Raw genomic sequence first — 24,052 nt, forward strand, 5'->3', positions numbered from 1 at the left:
TTATTTAAAGTGATCTATGCAATGCAAAAGGGGATTTTGAGGTTAGAATTTTTTAAAAGGTTTATTCACTGCAATTTGGCGGACCACATAATAATACTTACAACTTATGAGGTAATTCGGGAGAATTTGAGGTTAGGAATTTATTTGCATAATGTTCCAAAAGGTTTAGTAACTCTATACAGTTTGGATGATATTTAACTTCGTAATATTTATAGCTCGAGATGCGCGTAATTTGGGAGAATTTGAGGTTAGGAATTTATTTGCGTAATGCTGCAGAAGGTTTAGTAACTTCATTTAGTGCAATCTGGTGAATTACGACATGCATATTATAGCACGAGATGATGTTCGTAATTTGGGAGAATTTCAGGTTATGAATTTATTTGCGTAATATTCTAAAAGGTTTAACTCTGCAGTTTTTTGGGCAATGTTTAACTTCGTAATATATATGTTATCGTGAAAGACCGAATATTTTATTACATTCTTATACATTCGGACCCTCACCGGTGTATGTCGACAATCACAGACATGCTCTGGTGGAGGTCCAAAAGAGAAGAGCCGACAAAGAAGCGACTGGCTCTCTCCCGCCAAATCCTGTGTTCTGCTGGGAGTCAGTCAGCTTTGTCAATCTTATGCAAGCTTTGATAATGCGAGCAACGTTTCCTTCATTTTTTTTCCAATACCGTAATTTATACTGAATGGATACTGCAGTAAATCGTGATCTTTTTCTTGAAAAGTTAAATGCATTAATTGCGGGTAAACGAGAAGACAATTGTTTTTATTTTTCTCAAGAAAAGTACTCTAAAATACTTTCTGAAGTGGTTTCTACTAAAACTAAGTGCAACACACCTTTGGATTACAGACGATTAAAACGTTTTGACGTTTTAAAAATGAATGATGAAAGGAAATTAATTGTACCATTAAAATCAGGGGAAACGAATATACAGTATTATGTTACCAATGAAAAATTGTTCAGTATACTATATGAAACTCACGGCAGAATAGGCCACGGAGGAAGAACACGTATGCTTAGAATGTACTGTGTGTTTTAAATTCTTGGTCTCTCCTCTCAGAAAGAGAGGCGAAAAAGTTACGTCACCCTTGTGACGTTTTATAGCGACCGAATTACGGAGAAGAAAATATAAATCTCCGACATGTTCAACATTCACCATTAGTGCATGGTGAATGTCGACATTTACCGGTGTAAGTCAGAAATAAGGGTATTTAGCAAATATTTCGGACATACACGAAGCGACTATGTGAATGTCGGCATTCACCAGATTTCGCGGTAACATAGCTCGAGATGATGTTCGTAAAATTTGAGGTTATGAATTACAGTTTAGTGGATCTCGGTTTGTTCGCTATTCAGATTGTTCGGATTTCGACATCTAAATATTTAATCCAAGCTTGAGATATCGCAGTTGAAGCGACGTTAGGAATTTCAAGTCTGGTTCAGTAATTTGTTCTGATTAATATCTTTCCATTTATACTAATTTTCCGCAGTGAATTACAACAGTAGTACAGCAATTTTGAGGTTAGACCATTTTATATACCACAGCGTATCTCTATTATTAATTCTGCTAAATGTCCCTATTCCGAAATGAAGTCGCAATATACCCTAATTGAAATATCCCTTTATTCCCTATATCTCAAGCCGAAAATCTCCACCAGTTTCAGCAATCAAACTTTATGATAATAAGGAGACAGATCCTGCGATAAAGCAGAGATCCCCTAACGAAGATCTCCATTTTTCCTTCAGGTTCTGCTATCTAAATTGATGCAAAACCAATGTATTATGATTGTATCGATATCTTACGCAAAAACTACGAGCATCCTAAACCTATTACAAGAGATTAAATCTCTTACACAAACATTCTTAAGAGACTCGATAATAAAACCAGCTTATTTAGATAACTGTCTTGCTGCGTACCCTTGTTGCATGTTTACTTCAACATAGAAACGTTCCTTAATTGGAACATGCATCTTCTCCTGTCTATTATGCTAATTGCAAAGATACTTGTGCCTCGTACGCTAATTTCGTCTAAACAGATGCACACTTAATTTCGTATAAACTTCAACGATAAACTACCCTTGCCAATGTGGTCAAAGTGACGCAGAGGTTATTGCAGACATTTGATTAGCATTTTAATCAAATAGAACCCCGATCATGTTACAAGTTCAATGAATGTCTCGAAATTTTAATAGGCTTGATTTTTGGCAACATTCTCGAAGGACTACAATTGATAGCTCCAATAGCATTCCTTTCCAGTCGATCAGTTCTTAATCCTTCTTCTTACCCTCCGATAGTGAAGCCATTCAGAAAATCTGTAGACCGTGAAGCGTTCGTGTCCCGATACGCGGCAAATACTCTAGATTTCACCCGAACACGGTCCTAGCTCGCAAAATATCGATCACGGTTGCAGACAATTCGGCTCGAATGCACGGCTTGTGTTTCAACAGGAATCTCATACAGATATCGTGTTTTTCAAATGATTTGTTATCATGCGTATTGTTTTAGAAACATGCTTTTTCAGAACTGTAGTTTGCAATTTCTATTCAATCTTTTATTTTGATAACGACTATTGTATTTTCGATTGTTACGTGTGTAACGCCCTGTACATAGATAATAACATTTCAATCATTCATAACTGGAATTTGTAATTTCTGTAGGTTGATACTTGGACCACCACTTTAGCGACTCCCTGTATATTTTTAATTCAGGACCACCACTTTATAATCATCCTGTACATCTGTGTACCACGTTGTGACTAAAATTTAATTACGATCTTTTACAATCAGTACATGACCTTAGCTAACTCATTTTAATAAATGATATCTATATGTAATTTATGTTGGCCACCATTTTATGACCACCCTGTATATTATACTTTGATGCAAGTTTAACTAAGAACTCTCAGTTCACTCTCACATGATCTAACCTGACTTATTTTTATGAATGACAGCCATTGAATGACATCTATGTAACCTAATTTATTTCGACCACCATTTTATGACCACCCTGTATATTATACTTTGATGCAAGTTTAACTAAGAACTCTCAGTTCACTCTCACATGATCTAACCTGACTTATTTTTATGAATGACAGCCATTGAAAAACATCTATGTAACCTAATTCATTTCGACCACCATTTTATGATCATCCTGTATATTATACTTTGATGCAAATTTAACTAAGAACTCTCAGTTCACTCTCACGTGATCCAACCTGATTTATTTTGACGAATAACAGCCATTGAATGACATCTATGTAACCTAATTCATTTCGACCACCATTTTATGATCACCCTGTACGCAGTATTTTGACTCAAGCTTACCATACACCTGCCAGTTGATTTACACCGCCAATATACCTCAATCAACCTAATTCTGATCAGAATTATGACGACCGACATATAATCTAACACATTTAAGCCGGCATATCTCCAGCACAAACTGGCTTTGCTCTTCGGATATCAAAGGTTTAAGGTAATTGAAAGACAGCATATCGTCGTCAGATACGAGTATTCGATTTGTTAGGTTCTCCGGATCGGTGGTATTTCAACGTCGCGTGACTTCCGGTCCCCAGGAGGTTTGATTGGAACGCGAGCGTGTTGGCTGCGGTTACGTTCCACGTGTACCGCTTCATTCTCTCTCTACGTCCGGACAACATCCGTCTCTGTGGATTCCGAAATAATACGAGAACAATGATGGCTGCAGTACCTGACATAACCTCTGGAATGCTTCTCGCAAAATCTGCCATCGTTTCCTGTCTGCAGTTCTCAATAAGATGGCGGAAATGTAACTCGATCTTACCTACTTTAACTTAACTTTATTTCAAACTCAACATAGATACACTCAAGGGATAATAAAATGAATAAATCAAATGTATTTAATATTTGACAAAATGTATTATGCATTGTTCGTTACCTAACCTAGCTTTCCTGCACACTGTCATGACCTAACCTCATTTAATAAAATGTATTATACATTGTTCGTTACCTAACCTAGCTTCCCTGCACACTGTCATGACCTAACCTCGTTTAATAAAATGTATTATGCATTGTACGTTACCTAACCTAGCTTCCCTGCACACTGTCATGACCTAACCTCATTTAATGAAATGTATTATGCATTGTAGGTTACCTAACCTAACTTCCTTGCACACTGTCATGACCTAACCTCATTTAATGAAATGTATTATGCATTGTAGGTTACCTAACCTAGCTTCCCTTCACACTGTCATGACCTAACCTCATTTAATAAAATGTATTATGCATTGTACGTTACCTAACCTAACTTCCTTGCACACCGTCATGACCTAACCTCATTAACCTTCTCGAATTTCATTAGTACGCAGAGCACATTAAATTATCAAAAATAATATTATATCTGACATCTTCCTAATCTTGAATGTCGACCTAACCTAATTTACGTTTCTACCCATAAACATCAAGAACAGATTAACGCAGATAAAGGGAAAATATTCGAGTAATGTCTGACCCAGTCTCGCTAATACTCCCATAATTTAAGCAACCTAACCCAAATTTTTATCCGTACGCATTAAACGGAGTTAAATAAATAACAGATTATGTCCGGTTGTCCGCGTTTTATCCTGTCGTGTATCATTTTTTTTATCTTTCCACGTCGATGGAGTGTAATTAATCATCGAACCGGATGGTAATTGGCGCGCGGTTCAACTTGATTATCCGGTGTCGAATCTAATATTGATTTATGGAGATTTTTATTAGAGCAACCTAACCTCGATTTTAAACGAGCGTCAAACTTCCCGACACCTCGAGTTACGTTTAAAAATATCGAGTTGGTAATTCGATAAGGTTCGGATGTTTGTAATCGTTACAAGATTGAAATTGCAATCAGAAGTTTAATTTGGATTATTTTTCGCACGACCGAAACATAGAGATAAAATGACACGGATACAGAGATAAAATGATTGCGTGGTTCACAAATAAAACCGCGATGTCGACAGAAATTTCGACTGGTCCGAAATCCGCTGAACACTGCATTTGCCCCGAAAGCAGCCAACCATAATCGTAACCCCAATTAATACTTGTACGAGAACATCAATATTTGCAAAGGAAACAGTTATGCTAAGTTAACGATATAGCTCGAATAATATTTCAGATGCTACGAGAAAAGACTTGCTATCCGAGACTTTGGGGTTTCGAAGTAATACGCTGAATTTGCGAGTCTTCTATTGTTTATTGAACAATTTACAGCGCCCGGTTAGTGGGAGGTGGATCATAATTTTCCCGCCATTATCTTCGAATCAATGGCTGCTCCCACGCCGTGCTGGATTCTCCAAACTAATTTTTATTTATTCCCTGACGAAATGACGCGGAGGTTTTATTACGTGTATCAACCGATAAATATATGTGTGACGATCTCTGAAATAATTCATATCTAATAGGAGCAACGTTATATAATATAGGAGGATATAATGTAGGATACAATATAGGAGGAAATTATCTGGTGACAATTTAGCAGCTATTTCTGTCACAGTTTGCTTAATGCACTATACTTCAATCATTGTATTATAACACTGCATTTGTATGACTAGTAATATTATACACTAGTAATAATGATACTGCACAATATAGTATATAATGGGTCTACTTTTATACTAACCTATAAAGTTATCATTTATGGTGCTGTATAATGTAGGCTTATAGGTTATGTACTAGGGACATGGTGACTTGAATGTAGTATAACACAGACCTACTGTTATACTAATCTATAGGGTTACTGTTATGGTGCTATGTAATGTAGGTTTATAGGTTATGTTCTACTATGGACATAGTGATCTGCAGATATTGAATGTTGAGATAGAGGGAAGAGGGCTTTAGTAACTTCTGAATGTTCACATCAATGTGTCACATACATGCATTTCGTTTTTATCGCATATATAAGTCAATGTATAATATATGTATATGTATATGTACATGTATATATATCTATGCACATGTGTATGTATATATGTATGTGTGTATATGTATGTATATGTATGTATATGCATATGAATATGTATACGTATGTATATTTATGCACATATGTGTGCATATGTGTATGTATGCATATGTATGTCTATGCATATGTGTATATATATGTGTATGTATGTACATGTATGCATATCTATGTCTATGCACATGTATATGTATATGTATGTATATTTATGCACATGTGTATGTATGCATATGTATGTCTATGCATATGTGTATGTATGCATATGTGTATATATATGTGTATGTATGTACATGTATGCATATGTATGTCTATGCACATGTATATGTATATGTATGTATATGTATGTCTATGTATGTATATGTATGTCTATGCATATGTGTATATATATGTGTATATATATGTGTATGTATGTACATGTATGCATATGTATGTCTATGCATATGTGTACACATATGTATACGTGTAAGCATATGTATGTACATAAATTAGCATAATACAATAAAATTCTATCAAAAAACAGTAAAAAATCACTTACTTGAAAAAGTACGTGTCGTTTACGTATCCGAAGAAAGGTACGGTGTAGGTCAGCATCCAGATGTTCCCGCCCCCGCAATCATAGTACGGTTTCGACCACCTGCCGTCCTCGTATCTCACTGTCAGTATCTCGTCCTCTTCCCTCTCTGTGTGCGTGGTTTCGTTCAGGGTGTACGTGTGGAAACCTACACGACAGAGACACACCAGTGTTAATGAATTTCCTTCGAGGAATGTCTCCCATCAGCTGAAACCTACTTTCTCGTTAATGCCACCGATTACAGGATTTTCCGATACGTAGTGGATACACTTCAATCTTCGCTACTCCATTAACCACACGGAACTTTCTACTTCCACATTCTCATACGGATAGTTACTGATTCCCCGCGTAATTATTTAAATAGTAAATAACTATGGGTTGTGAGGAAAGTTTGGTTAAAATTACTGAGGGTTTATTTTGTAGTACCTGATGTTCAGTACAAAGGCATATGTATAGTTGCCCAGATACTACACAGGGTGTTCCATAACTAGTGTAGATCACTGGGGGAGGTGATTCTGAATAAGATTTCCCTCTGCAAAAATGGGGTTTGAAGCTTTGTCTTTGAATTATTAATTCCAAGCACATGAGATTACGGCGCGTGGAATTATAGCGCGTCGAGTTACAGTGCGTAGAATTACGACGCGTAGAATTCCAACGCGTGGAACCACAGCGCGTAAAACTATGAGGCGTAAAATTCCAGCGCGTGTTATTCCAACACGTAGTATTCCAACGCGTGAAAGTACGAAGCGTGGAACTACGGCGCATGGAACTATGGCGCGTGGAGCTACAGTGCGTGGAGTTACAGCGCATAGAATTCCAACGCGTGGAACTATGGCGCATGGAATTGCAGCGCGTGGAATTCCAACGCGTGGAACTATGGCGCATGGAATTGCAGCGCGTGGAATTCCAACGCGTGGAACTATGGCGCATGGAATTGCAGCGCGTGGAATTCCAACGCGTGGAACTATGGCGCATGGAATTCCAACGCGTGAATGTACGAAGCGTGGAACTACGACGCGTGGAACTATGGCGCGTGGAGCTACAGTGCGTGGAGTCACAGCGCATAGAATTCCAACGCGCGGAACTATGGCGCATGGAATTCCAACGCGTGAAAGTACGAAGCGTGGAACTACGACGCGTGGAACTACAGCGCGTGGAGTTACAGTGCGTGGAAATGCGGTGCGTAGAATTCCAACGCGTGGAACTATGAACGTAGCTATGACTAACAAAAAGAAATCATAGGTTAAGAGTTTTATGCACGAAAACTTAAAGAAACCGCGTCACAAACAAACTTGCAGTTTTTTCGACTCGCAGATCCACCTGTAGCTCCTTTAAACCCCTAAGCCGTCGCAAAGACTTCGTCATCGTTGTTTATCTTCCCGGGAGTCGCGCAATACCGTCCCTGTTTCTAGTTTACTATGCTGACCAAGGTTTTTTACAATTTCTACCGTGCTTGCCAAACACTATATTTCGCGATCCGCGGACACAGAGCGGGGAATATATCAGCGACTGGATCCGAGATTCAGCTGGTACGAGCAGATTTAAAGGGGACAGTCGCCGAAAAGGAAATGGAGGGCGCGGACGAACAAGGGCCAACCACGACCGCGGAATAAATAATGATCCAAAATAGAAGCGGATGTGCCGAGTCACTGGGTCATTCTGGACACCGGCTTACTTTTTGGGTTCTGCTAATATTGATTCTGGCAGAGATCGAATTAAACGACGTATAATTTAAGGGGGATGAATTTCAAACGGTAGAATTGTTGGAAGAAGTTCTTTCATTCGCTTTGAGGCTATTCTGGAGGATCGTGCACAAGATATTTGCCTTCACTTTTTATTTATTTTTCTTTCTGGTGTTCTGCTATTCTTTTCGATTTCCTGCTATAATTGCGAACGGATATTAGGTTGGGATTCTCGTTCAGTCGCTAGAAACACAACTCAAAGAATAGTTGCATCACTGCTTTTTGGTTACTTTGCTGAAATTCCATGCGCCGTAGTTCCACGCCCCATAGTTTCACGCGCCGTAGTTACACGTGTAGGAATTCTACGCGCCGTAATTCCACGCACTGTAACGCCACGCGCCATAGTTCCATGCGTCGTAGTTCCACGCTTCGTACTTTTACGCGTTGGAATTCCACGCGCTGGAATTCCATGCGCCATAGTTCCACGCGTTGGAATTCCGCGCGCTGCAATTCCATGCGTCATAGTTCCACGCGTTGGAATTCTACGCGCTGTAATTCCATGCGCCGTAGTTCCACGCTTCGTACTTTCACGCGTTGGAATTCCACGCGCTGGAATTCCATGCGCCATAGTTCCACGCGTTGGAATTCCACACGCTGGAATTCCATGCGCCATAGTTCCACGCGTTGGAATTCTACGCGCTGTAACTCCACGCATTGTAACTCCACGCGCCATAGTTCCATGCGCTGTAGTTCCACGTGTCGTACTTTCACGCGTTGGAATTCCACGCGCTGGAATTCCATGCGCCATAGTTCCACGCGTTGGAATTCCACACGCTGGAATTCCATGCGCCATAGTTCCACGCGTTGGAATTCTACGCGCCGGAATTCCATGCACTGTAACTCCACGCGCCATAGTTCCATTCGCTGTAGTGTCGTACTTTCACGCGTTGGAATTCCACGCGCTGGAATTCCATGCGCCATAATTCCACGCACTGTAACTCCACGCGCCATAGTTCCATGCCCTATAGTTCCACGTGTCGTACTTTCACGCGTTGCAATATCACTTGTTGGAATTCGTAGATATTAAATGTCAGAGTGGATAATGAATTATTACACATAACCCTGCATCTGAGACTAAAGTAAAAATACTATAGAACAAATACTATCGTCTGAATATTTAATTTGTAGAAGTACAAAATGGCGGACCACTTTCCTCTCAAGGCGGGTAATTTTAATGCAACTAATAAAGGTAAAATATCAGCAGGAAGTATTCCGGAAGATTTCCCCTGCTGATTTATGATTTGAGTAGATTTCCTCGAGGGAAGTCCCGGTCATCTTGAAAGAAGATAAGCGCCAAAGAATCCAATAATAATAACTTGCAGCTCGATTCACACTCCAGGGACCGGCAGCGCCATCTATCAATTTCTCTCAGTCGAATGTAACGAGGATAACCTCGTTACAAGGTAGAGAAGGGTAACTGCGATAAATAAATAATACATCGAAGGAAAAAGTGAGAACGTGGGCCGATGTAAAGCGTGATCGAAGGGAATAACGTTTTTCGATGAAAGCTCGATTTCTTGGCGGAACGGGAACTCAGCGCAAATAAGAACGTTTTATCGAACGGGATAAGAAAACACCGACGTCATTTCCTACGGTGGTTGAAATCTTTCGCGACAATTTTCGTTCGGTGATGTAATATCCCTGAACTGGAAGGAAAATTGCTGCTGAACGAAAATTTCTTAACGAAGAACGAAAATTGCTGCAGTCAAAAATTACATATAATTTAATAAAAATGATGTAATAAAAAGAAAATGTATTAAAAATGATCTGCACAATATAAGTGAAAATATCCACACAAGTTTATCTAATAACAGTGATGCAAAGACAGAAATTTTTATTACGAAACTTGTAATAAATTTAATGATAATAAATAAGCTTGCGATAAATTGTTCACCATTTTCTAATTAAAATCAGTGTCATACTTTGTAAGAATAAATTTCCTAAACTTCGAAACATAACCTCGAAGGAGAAACAGTGCGCCATCTTCGTGATTGAGTAACAAAATGGTGTAGTACTCCATTTGATCAGCGATTTGCCTTTTGTTGAATCAACGCAGAGCCTAGTTATTTGTTAGCAGCTGAAAAAATATAGCACTATCTCGTCTGTCGGCACGATGGAGATAGGAAAATTTATAGTCAACGAGAACAATAAATCAAATTTTATCTCTGTTCGCAATTTATTCCGTTCTTTTTTTAGATAGGTCAAAATTTTCGATTCCGCTACCGGAACGAGAAATTCCGCATGCTTTACGAACAGTGGATTTCGTGCAGCAAAAACAAATGGAGATAAAAATACCGCGGAATGAATGACACTGGTCCAATTTCATGTTGAAACTTTGAAGTATTTCCATTCATGCTTGGTTTTACTTTTTTTCTTTTGTGTACAATCCAATTTTTGTTCCACTCCTTCAATTTTGTTTGTTTGTTTTTTTGAAATTCATCCCATCACTTTGCGAAGCTGCCGATTCGTTTGTGCAGCCAGACAAATGAAATTTAATTATTGTCAGAGTTCCTGACGAACATAACCTCCACTTTTGTTGCATCGTTTAATTACTTCTTCGATAAAAGTTATAAGGAAAAATAGAGATATCACGAGTAAATTAAAAGGCAGGAAAGTTTGAAGAAAAGGGAATCATATTCGTTGAATAGAAGTGATTCTAAATGAGCGTTCACGATACCCTTTGCCGAACAAAGTGATTCCCGCTGAGATGGATTCTCCTTAAGTCTCCCGAGTTACAGCCTAGGGATAAGAAATGTATGGAGGCTCAATTTTTCACCTCTGATTCGATGATCCAGTGTTCTGGGCCATGAGGAGTCTGACACGCCTCCATTACACGAAGGTAGCACAAAATGGCGGCATCCATCAAGTCGGAGCTCCAACGAAATTGCTACATGGGGAGCCGGGAATTTAGGGTTACGCGAGTGTGGGAATTCGGGAATTTAGGGAGTTGGGATATTAGGGAGTGGGGAATTTAGGGAGTCGGGAATTTGGAGATATGGGAATTTAGGGAGTCGGGAATTTGGAGAGGTGGGAAATTAGAGAGAGGGGAATTTGGAGAGATGGGAATTTAGAGAGTGGGAAATTTAGAGATATGGGAATTTAGAGAGTGGGAAATTTAGAGATATGGGAATTTAGGGAGTCGGGAATTTGGAGAGGTGGGAAATTAGAGAGAGGGGAATTTGGAGAGCTGGGAAATTAGAGAGTGAGGAATTTGAAAGGGTGGGAAATTAGAGAGTGGGGAATTTGGAGAGCTGGGAATTTGAAGGGGTGGGAAATTAGAGAGTGGGGAATGTGGAGAGCTGGGAATTTGGAGAATTGGGAATTTGAAGGGGTGGGAAATTAGAGAGTTGGGAATTTGAAGGGGTGGGAAATTAGAGAGTGGGGAATTTGGAGAGATGGGAAATTGGAGAGTGGGGAATTTGGAGAGTTGGGAATTTGGAGAATTGGGAATTTGAAAGGGTGGAAAATTAGAGAGTGGGGAATTTGGAGAATTGGGAATTTGAAAGGGTGGAAAATTAGAGAGTGGGGAATTTAGAGAGTTGGGAATTTGAAAGGGTGGGAAATTAGAGAGTAGGGAATTTAGAGAGATGGGAAATTAGAGAGTGGGGAATGTGGAGAGCTGTGAAATTAGAAAGTGGGAAATTTGGAGAGATGGGAATTTAGAGAGTTGGGAATTTGGAGAGTTGGGAATTTGAAGCGGTGGGAAATTAGAGAGTGGAGAATTTGGAAAGATGGGAAATTAGATTAAGAAACTTAAAAATTCCCAAATTTCAAAATCCCACAATCCAAAAATTGAAATAACAAAAAGTTCCCGAACCCCCCCCCCCCCCCCCCCTCTTAACCTACAGCGAATGTAAAATATAAAAAGTGCGATAAACGCTAAGATATATTATCAGAGTGAACTCCGACGTAGATCCAGTGCCCGTGCGTCTGGAGTCACGTAATGCATCCACGTTGACCGCGAAAAATCCTGGGCTCAACGCGTCGCCGGTCAAATAAAGGAGCTAACTTAAAATGTCGGAAACGTCGGCGCTAAGGACATCGCACACACGTTGCAGTACGAGACAGGAATAAGACCATCCACGATAAATATCCATTTGCCGTTTCTAACCGTGGAGCTAGAGAATCAGTGTGGCTGTATCCCAATAAGGGTGTCCCGGTATTTCAACACGGCCGTATAGTCGCGACGTATGTTCTCGTGAACGTGTATCGTGTCCCGTTGCATATTGGCTGAATCAACCTGAAATCTGTATATATCGTTCCGCAACGTCACATCCTGAACGATAACGAAACGATATTAGCGTCGCGTGTGTATCCAGCTTAAGCAGGATTTGTCCCGGGCGTGTTCGCATCGCGAGATTGGAAACGCGCGACCATTGGCGTAACTAGTATTTTTCTTTGGAGACATTAGGAGACATTATGGCTTTTAGGGATTTTTGGAAATAAAGTCTGGAGATGTGTTCAGAATTTGGGGATAGGTTTGGAGATATGGGAGTGTGGGGATTTGGGAATTTGGGGATGTGGGAACTTGGGGATGTGGGACTTTGGGTATCTAGGGATTTAGGGAATTTGGAGATTTGGGGAATCTGGAGATTTGGGGACGCAGAAGTTGGGAGATCTAGGGATTTGGGGTGAAAGGAATTTGGGTGCCTGGGGATTTGGGGAATTTGGAGATTTGGGCGATCTGGAGATTTGGGGTCAAAGGAATTTGGGTGCCTGGGGATTTGGGGAATTTGGAGATTTGGGGTCAAAGGAATTTGGGTGCTTGGGGATTTGGGGAATTTGGAGATTTGGGAGATCTGGAGATTTGGGGTCAAAGGAATTTGGGTGCCTGGGGATTTGGGGAATTTGGAGATTTGGGGTCAAAGGAATTTGGGTGCTTGGAGATTTGGGGTCAAAGGAATTTGGGTGCCTGGGGATTTGGGAAATTTGGAGATTTGGGGACGTAGGAATTTGGGTATCTAGGGATTTGGGGGATCTGGAGATTTGGGGACGTAGGAATTTGGGTATCTAGGGATTTGGGGGATCTGGAGATTTGGGTGCGTAGGAATTTGGGTATCTAGGGATTTGGGCGATCTGGAGATTTGGGGACATAGGAATTTGAAGATCTACGAATTTGGGTACCTGGGAATTTGAAGGATCTGGTGATTTGAAGACGTAAGAATTTATAAACATAGGACTTTGGGGACATCGGATATTACTGACCTAGGGAATTTTACGGATCTATACATTAGAGGACGTGGTAATTTAGGTAATCTACAAATTTGTATTCTACCAATTTGTTAAATTAAATAAAGGGAGATTCGAACACGTAAGAACCTGATTTAAGTATCAACAAATATGAATATGTAAAAATAAAAAATTCAACGTTATAAAAATTTATAAATGCAAAAATGAAAAATCTTTTATCCCACTAATTTTAATCCTTTAGTCCCTACATTCCTACTATTTAGAACATCCAAGAATTTCAAAATGAAAAACTTGAAAAATTCTGAGATTTGAAATATCAGAAGGGTGCAGCTGCACTGTCCAGACTCTTAGTTACGCCAATGTGTGTACCTCGTTCCGTGCAATTCCTCTATTCGCTGCTTTCATTTGCAGATACCACCCTTCCCGCATTAACGGGAATTAATTAAAAGGAGAACCATGCGAAGGATTCTCCTTGCGGCCGTGGAAGTCGAATGTAAATCGGAACTCATACGACAGGATGATGCGTATTTTTAACGCGGGCTACAACACCGAAGCATCCATTAGGAAGGAAGAAGGTGACTGGTTCATTTCAGTCGCGTACCTTTGTGTCCTGAAATATTCAACGGATTTATGAGGGCACAGGCTGAATCCGTGATATATATTTCTGGCGGAATCGATTTGATTAACCCGCACGAATAATTTGCACTTTTAACGCGTTCGATTCCGAGCTAACCAATACGGATGCGATGTGTGTTATATTACATCGTTGGGTCTGAGTGTTAAGCTAATGGAAAGTTCACTATTCAGTCGAGTGACGGAGCTTTCGATACTATTTTTCTTCTACAGGCTGATACACAAGTTTTCACATGCTCTAAATTATAACCTATTTCATTTCCAAGATTTTCAATTTCATTTACGACAAATATAAAACATGTAACAAATTTGAATATGTAAATTTTGAAGAGGAGAAAATTTTGAAATTTGTAACTCAACTTGCAAATTTGATAACTTATAAAATTATTATTGAACTTTTAGCCTGTCCACCTTAACTGCACCGCCCTGTATTCCAAACCAGACCGTCTCTAAATAATTGACCGCATCCCTCAATACGAACAAAGAATCAAGTCTGAAGGATGAACCTTTAAACACCGACCTAAACGTCAGTCCAGGTTAAGTGCAAAGACCTCTACCTATTTCCCCAGTTGTACCATCTAGAAAGTACCTAGGTCGGCTTCGTCGAAAGCATAAAATTTAACTTGGAGCCAATTGAAGAGGGAACTGAGTCACGGACGCCATTAACCGGTCTATAGCAATGTTCAGTAGTTACGAACAACGAATGCGAACAATCGATTCGACGAATGATCAATACTGCACAGCATCGATCAGCAGCAAGGCCGTGCTTATTTTTATGCTGGACAATAGTGACCTTTTCTATTGGTGCGCCTATAGGACCCCTAGAAAGTCGAATGTAATCAGTGCTGCACTGGGTGCTTTATTCCAACGCTGACGATGTGGAGTTCATCCTAACAGTTGACGTGGAAATTTGGGGAGGTAGGTGATTTGGAGAGGTAGGGTTTTGGGGAGGTAGGGTTTTGGGGAGGTAGGGATTTGGGGACTTAGGTGGATTTAGGGACGAAGGTCTTTGGAGACCTGGGTGATTTGTGACGTAGGTGATTGGGGACGTAGGAATTTTGGGACTTAGGTGAATTGGGGGACCTAGGTGATTGGGGACCTAGGTGATTGGGGACGTAGGTGATTGGGGACCTAGGTGATTGGAGACATGGGTGATTGGGGACCTAGGTGATTGGGAACCTAGGTGATTGGAGACATGGGTGATTGGGGACCTAGGTGATTGGAGACATGGGTGATTGGGGACCTAGGTGATTGGAGACATGGGTGATTGGGGACCTAGGTGATTGGGGACCTAGGTGATTGGAGACATGGGTGATTGGGGACCTAGGTGATTGGGGACCTAGGTGATTGGAGACATGGGTGATTGGGGACCTAGGTGATTGGGGACATAGGTGATTGGGGACATGGGTGATTGGGGACCTAGGTGATTGGGGACCTAGGTGATTGGAGACATGGGTGATTGGGGACCTAGGTGAATGGGAACCTAGGTGATTGGGGACCTAGGTGATTGGGGACCTAGGTGATTGGGGACCTAGGTGATTGGAGACATGGGTGATTGGGGACCTAGGTGATTGGGGACCTAGGTGATTGGGGACCTAGGTGATTGGAGACATGGGTGATTGGGGATCTAGGTGATTGGGGACCTAGGTGATTGGGGACCTAGGTGATTGGAGACATGGGTGATTGGGGACCTAGGTGATTGGGGACCTAGGTGATTGGAGACATGGGTGATTGGGGACTTAGGTGAATTTGGGAACCTAGGTGATTGGGAACGTAGGTGATTGGAGACCTAGGTGATTGGAGACATGGGTGATTGGGGACTTAGGTGAATTTGGGAATCTAGGTGATTGGGGACCTAAGTGATTGGAGACCTAGGTGATTGGGGACATATGAATTTTATGACTTAGGTGAAGTTGCGGACATAAGTGTTTGTGGAGGTAAGCAGTCGAGGACCTAGGTGATTGGGGACATATTACTTTAGGGACTTAGATGAATTTGGGGACGTAGGTCCTTTGGCACCCTGGTGATTGGAGACATATGAATTTCATGACTTAGATGAATTTGAGAACATAAGTGTTTGTGGAGATAGGCAGTCGAGGACGTAGGTGTTTGTGGATCTACGAATATGGACATCCAGGTATTTTGAGACCTACACATTTGTAAACATTGAAGTTCAGCAATTTAGAGAAGTAAAAACCTTAAGATATTTGGATCCCAAATTTCAAGAACAAAATATCAAGTTTTTATATGTGTCCCAAAGGAATCCTGTGGAGTACTCATCAAATATATGAAAGGAAGACTATTTTTCCCGTGAGGAAGAATTTGAAGAGCTCTCCCCATAAAATCAACGATGAAACGTCACGAATGTAATGCGTTCTTGACGCGTAAGCTCTTCGCCCTATGGTCGTTAAAAACTTACCCTCGCTCAGCAAAGCAACACCGTCATTTTTCTGCCGTTTTACACCTAACAATCTGACGCCTGTTCCGATGTCCTTTTTTCAGACGACCGTAAAAAGACTAAAGAGTCATAAAAGTAGCTTTTCACTGAGGTAACCTTTCTTCTGGCACTTTACGATCGAGTCGTAGTTGTTTGTAAAAATTCATTGCATGTAAATAAAAAATAAGTGGGAAACAGGAAAAGTTGTTAGGATCATCACGCGTTAGCGACCCTCGGTAAACCCGTGTCACCACCCTCTCCCATCGCTACGCGCCGACACCCTCCGAACGTTTCTCCCGTTGTTGGCCGCGATTATTGGCAACTATATTTGCGGGGGAACATAAATTATTGCTTACACCGAACCGCCGGGGCTTTCCACCTACAACCCTGACCGTAGACAGAAGCCGAACGACTTCGAGCAACTCAGCTAAAGCCTCTTCCGAGGGGAAAAAGTATCCCCTGGTGTTTCTATCGGTGGTGATTAATCGGCCGGCCCCTTTACTGGGGTAGCTTTTCCTTTCGAAATAGAGGAAACTAGAAAACAAAGCACCGAAGACGGAGCCGCTAAGATCGTGCCCGATACGCTCGATCCTAGTGATACGCCTTTTGTTTTCGATGGCTTATGTTGCACACCTCCCGCTTTATACTAGGTTATATATCTTACTGACGATTATTACGGTCGGTTTCTGGTGAAAGGCGTTGTTTAACCTTATGGAAACACCGTGGGAACATGACATGTGTATCTGGGACATGTCTTATTTTTTCTTCCGAAACTGTTTCTTCATCGTTTGCCAAGTCATTAGAGGACGTCTGTTTATGCAAGAAAAAGCTAGAGGTACAGGAGGTACCTATGGCTGGACCACACCTTCATATGTCTATGTCATGTGGACGTGTTATATGCACATGTTCTATGTCTATAAACAAACTTTTTAGTTGATGTTATTGGTCTAAATTACAGTAGGAGACAGTACACTCATCCTCATATTTAGTGCACGTACAGAAAAGTAGTTAGAACATGGTTTGGGACAGGGGCTACCTATGGCCTGACCAGACCTCCACATGCCTATGTTGCTATTCCACAGAAATTTGATATAAACAAACTTTTTAGTTGATGTTATTGGTCTAAATTATAGTAGGAGACAGTACATTCATCCTCATATCTAGTGTACAAACAGTAAACTAGTAGAACATGGTTTGGTACATGGGGTACCTATGGTCTGGCCAGACCTCCACATGCCTATGTTGTTCCTCCACAGAAATTTGATATAAACAAACTTTTTAGTTGATGTTATAGGTCTAAATTACAGTAGGAGACAGTACACTCATCCTCATATTTAGTGCACGTACAGAAAAGTAGTTAGAACATGGTTTGGAACAGGGGATACCTATGGCCTGACCAGACCTCCATTGCCTATGTTGCTCCCCCACAGAAATTTGATATAAACAAGCTTTTTAGTTGATGTTATTGGTCCAAATTGTAGTAGGAGACAGTACATTCATCCGCATATTTAGTGCATGTACAGAAAACTAGTTAGAACATGGTTTGGAACAGGGGCTACCTATGGCCTGACCAGACCTCCACATGCCTATGTTGCTCCTCCACAGAAATTTGATACATACAAGCTTTTTAGTTGATGTTATTAGTCTAAATTATAGTAAAAGACACCACATTCATCTCCATATCCAGTATATAAACCGAAAACTAGTAGAAGATGGTTTGGCACATGGGGTACCTATGGCCTGACCAGACCTCCACGTGCCTATGTTGTTCCTCCACAGAAATTTGATATAAACAAGCTTTTTAGTTGATGTTATTGGTCCAAATTGTAGTAGGAGACAGTACATTCATCCGCATATTTAGTGCATGTACAGAAAACTAGTTAGAACATGGTTTGGAACAGGGGCTACCTATGGCCTGACCAGACCTCCACATGCCTATGTTGCTCCCCCACAGAAATTTGATATATACAAGCTTTTTAGTTGATGTTATTAGTCTAAATTATAGTAAAAGACACCACATTCATCTCCATATCCAGTATATAAACCGAAAACTAGTAGAACATGGTTTGGCATATGGGAGCATGAGTGGACATACTTGTCCCTCGTTAGAAATATAATGTAAACATAAATTTTGGTTGCTACTATGAATTCAACCTGCTGAAACAGTATATCGATGTCCACATAAAGCACCGAACAAACAGCCAACTGTTTAATAAGCTTTCATCGTTGACATAGGGAAATTACGTTCTGTCTCGCTAGACAGACAGCTGTTTAATTGAAGTCCTGCAACAAAAGTACGGCTATTATGCGGCAGTAACACGGTTTTAAAGCTTATAAAAAAACAAGCAAATACAATGAAAAACAGCCTTGACCGTAGCAAGCTCGTTTAATAGCTCGGGCAAGAAAACCTGATTAATCTCTCGACCGCTAAGAGACTGAGTCTTCATCCCTCTTGCAAGCAAATGGTCCATCTTTTTCTTTTTGCTTTAAATGTCCACTTCATGCACGATGTCCGGTTTTGCTAATCTTGTGGTTGAATCTCGGAGAAATGCAGGGCAATTCTGTACGGTTTTTCTGCTTCTCTTAATTCCCTTTTAATTGGTATAATAAGCGAGTAACTGTTCTTGAGTTTGTAACTGCGTAGCTCGGATTATTCCTCCGGTAAAGAGAACTTCATTTTACAAATTATTTCATAAACTTTTGCCAAACTGTTTTAACTTACAGTTACCGAACAAATTAAAATGCAATTCATTCTGATTTTCTTCGGGATTAGGAATTTTCAAGTTTGTCGGATAAAATCGGTTAATCGAGTTTAGTCGGATATTAAAATTGTTATATTAGTTTTCCACGAAACATTTAACGGCGAGTTGATTAGTCTTTCGCCACGTCTTCTTTCGATCCTACTCGAACGCATTCATCACCGGTGAAAAAACACCCCATCTGTTCCCATTTGGGGGATGCTCCAACTGGAAAGCAGCACAACGATCAAGCGTAATCCTTGAAACCCCTGGAACTTACGTTTCATCCCCTCGAAAATGTTATTCAAGCGGTAAGCACGATTATTTCCCGGTACATCCTTTCTTGTTCTTCGAGGGTGATTTATTCGAGCACCGACAAACAAAATCGTACAATCGAAAAATAATTCCACGCACCCTCTTCGCATCTCTGGAATATCTTGCAAAATCGATACGTCCGTGAACGAATCCATCACGCGGGATTAATTTATTCGGTCGAAGGATACAAAATAATCTTTCAGATTAACTTCGACCTAATCTAAAATCCATGATTTATGAGAAAGTTAATCCGTTCGCGTATCAAGATAAATCACGGTGAAATTACTTACATAAATAACGTGCTTCGACATTATACACGAGAACAAAGTAATAACATAATCGTTGGTGAAATTAAATTATTCAAATTTAAAGAAACACGAGTAGTTCTTAGACGTCGCAGGAAAGATCACTAAACGGGTGATTAATAGCGAAAACAAAATCCCTATTAAATGGGGGAAACTTGAAGAAAAACCTCAACAGTTGATAGAGTTCGATGGGTAAATTAATGGCGAAACTTGCTAGGGGAATTTGTTCGCCGTAAGTAGCTTTTTTTACGGCCTCCTCGATTACCTTTATATCTTTTTTTTATCTCCTCAGCCTTTATCGCGTGGTCGGGAAAGTTCGAGGCAACTCCGCGTAAAAAATTTCACGAGAGGAATTTTTATTATAACGCGAATTTTTAATTAGCAAACTTTCGCGCAATGACGTGCTGATCTTTTGCTAATTCGCTAAGGGAAATTTCGGGGGGGAGCATTTAGGGATTTCGAGATTAGGACATTTGGGATTTGAAAATTTGGAGGACTAAAAAGAAATGAAATTGTAAATCGTTTATTGTACATGAGGACTTCTGTAAGACGCCAACCGGCAATATAGCGAGAGACCTCTGCAGGAAGGTGAGACGAAGATTTGAAAGAGAGGGACATGTGGGATTTGAAAATTTGAAGGACTAAAAAGGACTGAAATTGTAAATCGTTTACTGTGAGGATTTCTGTAAGACACCAACCGGCAATATAGCGAGAGACCTCTGCAGGAAGGTGAGACGAAGATTTGAAAGAGAGGGACATGTGGGATTTGAAAATTTGAAGGACTAAAAAGGACAGAAATTGTAAATCGTTTATTGTACATGAGGACTTCTGTAAGACACCAACCGGCAATATAGCGAGAGACCTCTGCAGGAAGGTGAGACGAAGATTTGAAAGAGTGGGACATTTGGGATTTGAAAATTTTGAAGAACCAAAAAGGACTGAAATTGTAAATCGTTTATTGTACATGAGGACTTCTGTAAGACACCAACCGGCAATATAGCGAGAGACCTCTGCAGGAAGGTGAGACGAAGATTTGAAAGAGTGGGACATGTGGGATTTGAAAATTTGGAGGACTAAAAAGGACTGAAATTGTAAATCGTTTACTGTGAGGATTTCTGTAAGACCCCAACCGGCAATATAGCGAGAGACCTCTGCAGGAAGGTGAGATGAAGACATCCCCTTGAAGAATCGTTTAACACTGAAATAACAGTAAATCGAGGATCAAGTTTGAAAAGTTATCTCGATTGGTTCATCGAGAAGATAAGGCGAACGATCCACTATAAATAGACCACTGACATTTAATGAGTCACGTTTCCAGGTTCCGACCGCGAAGGCCTAACAACCTTCAAAGTAAATATCCACTTTCTTCGACTCATTAACGTGTCAAGGAAATCAATTTCGATAATTATTGGGGGTCTAAGTATAGCATGCTAACGTCAGCCGATTCGGTTCCCGATATATATCGTGTTTCCGCCAAAGTGGAGAACACGTTGTTAAAGCGGAGAATTCAATTATCTGGGGAACTGTTGCGCTGCGCTTGCTAATTATCCCGAAAACTGTTCCCCAATACCACGTAATTACCAACAATCATCAGTAAATACAATGAAATGTAACGTTCCACTATCAGCTTCTGATCAATTAAAAATAAACGAATATATTATTTATTGGGGATAGTCATAGCTGGGGTGGATAAATATTTAATCAGGGATTAAGGGATATAATCTTTAAGTCACTGTTTACTAGTCCCTTTGGGTACCTGACCGTATGGGATCACACGACAAATGCTACTGACCATGTTAGAATATATAGGAAGTAAGTGGTGTTCATTTAACTAACGTCCATATGAGGATACCCTTCAAGTCTTCCATGTTCTATAGCATCTTTACCACAGATATGCTTATTATGTATTTGTGAGACATAAGTGGACCTAAACTTCACAAGAAACACTACTGACCACGTTAGAATATATAGAAAGTAAGTGGTAGTCATTTAACTAACGTCCACATGAAGATACCCTTCAAGTCTTCGATGTCCCATAGCATCTTTACCACAGATATGCTTATTATGTATTTGTGAGACATAAGTGGACCTAAACTTCACAAGAAACACTACTGACCACGTTAGAATATATAGGAAGTAAGTGGTGTTCATTTAACTAACGTCCATATGAGGATACTCTTCAAGTTTTCCATATTCTATAGCATCTTTAACACAGATATGCTTATTATGTATTTGTGAGACATAAGTGGACCTAAACTTCACAAGAAACACTACTGACCACGTTTGAATATACATATAGAAAGTAAGTGGTGTTCATTTAACTAACGTCTACATGAAGATACCCTTCAAGTCTCCCATGTTCTGTAGGCTCCTTAACACAACCACATGGAAAATACTGAAGAGAATAAACGAAGTCTATCTTCCTACGCAAGTTGCACTCAATCCTACCTATCGAGCAATTAAAAATACACGCATCGATGAAAGCTTGAAGGAAAGACGTCATAAAAAGGGACAGCTTCGCGATTCCGCGGGGAACCAGCCGACTAATGAAGATGGCGCTGGTTGAAAAGTTCCTGTAACGGTTTAAACGGCGGGACATTTAAAATAAATAATGCAGCCGGTATCTTGTACTGGTCCTGCGGGAGGTTAAGCTTTCACGGAGGACGAGTAATGTTTGTTCAGGACGTGATAAATCGTCGTCGGTTTACCAACGATTGCACGGCATTGATCCTGGCTGGAAAGCGGAACGAGCATCATCGTTCTGCAGCTGAGGCATCGTGAAAAGGCGTCGAGACGCGGTTCACTGGCTGAAGACGTTGAATAGATGATGCATCCGTCCGATTGGGGTCGTACGTCAGCCGGGCGGATTTGCAAATTTCGTACCGATTCGAGAACCAATATTTTTCAAGCGGTATGGATAAATAAATAAACGGAGAGAATATTTTTCCGACCGAATCAAGAGACGCCTCTGTTTGTCGACGGTTAACCATTATTACCGAAGGAATTGTATCGGTGTTGTTTCAGCGGGGAAAACATAAGAAAACTACGAGAAATGTTATTTCCCGCATACCGCGAATTCTTACTCGGACCAACAAGTAACAGACTGTTTTTGTTGATTTGTTTTGGTAATTACCGATTTCGCAATACCGTTTTAAAAGCTCTGGTTCCATAACGAACGAAAACACGTAAAACGCATCCTTTCTAAAGTTTTCAAAGGGAACGAAATGCAAAATTGAAATTCTTCCTGCTCTCGTTCATTCGTAAAGTAGTCCTGCATTGCGAGTGAGCACGAAATTCGACGCTTTATGAGCTCGTGAAATTCCGTTGCAGCTCGTTGACGGGTACATCCGGGCATTGTAATACGCGATACCGCGCATCGACGGGTCGATGATAAGAAGGGTAGTTAAACCGGCAATCGAGAATGCAATTAGCCTGTCAGTTTGTATTTTTTGCAAAGGACAGTTACGAACATCAGCGATATTACGAATTCTGGTCGCTGCCATTGAAATGCATTTATCCTATCGCATTCGCATCAAACATTTCTGAATTATCGCATTCCACGAAACGATACAAATAATAACAGGCAATGGCACAAAGTTATTACATAATTTATAATCTACTGATCGTATCACCTCGAGATCATAATAACTCCCGAGAATTTCCTTCACCTACAAAATTACCGTCTAATCAAATCAAGTAATTACCAGACATCGAGTCGTTTCAAACGCTCAATTACCTCAGGAATAACCGCAACAAAATCTTCGACAATGATACTAATTTATTCGAAGCGTATTATGAGTTATCTTCGTTCATTATCAATTGATCGCCCCGATCACCTTGAGAAACGGCATACCAGTCTGACGAGTCCCCTCTTCGCGATGTGAACCGAACAATATATTTCCTTGATTCGAAAAGATCATCCGCAGTCTGTCGCAAAAAAGGGAGGGAAACTGATTTCTAATTCGACACGATCGATATTTACATTGGAAAAGATCAATATTTACATTGGAAAACAATGAAATGCATATTTGGACACTTGTTGCTATTAACGATGATAGTGACAGTCGCGATCTGTGTTTATCCTGAAGACTATATGGATTCTTTTCCACCTCCTCAGGCAGCCATAGTAGTACCGGGAAGG

General features: G+C 40.4%; 1 protein-coding gene across 1 annotated transcript in view; it reads right to left on the reverse strand.

Annotated features, from left to right (window-relative positions):
- Window positions 1–24,052, reverse strand: part of LOC100882071 (metabotropic glycine receptor) — a 114,847-nt gene that overhangs the window by 83,155 nt on the left and 7,640 nt on the right. The window contains exon 2 of the mRNA XM_012283499.2: window positions 6,516–6,699. Within this exon, the coding sequence (XP_012138889.2) occupies window positions 6,516–6,699 (184 nt within the window). The remainder of the gene's footprint in view (window positions 1–6,515; window positions 6,700–24,052) is intronic.

The sequence above is a fragment of the Megachile rotundata genome, chromosome 16 (assembly GCF_050947335.1).
Source record: "Megachile rotundata isolate GNS110a chromosome 16, iyMegRotu1, whole genome shotgun sequence".
Taxonomy (NCBI): domain Eukaryota; kingdom Metazoa; phylum Arthropoda; class Insecta; order Hymenoptera; family Megachilidae; genus Megachile; species Megachile rotundata.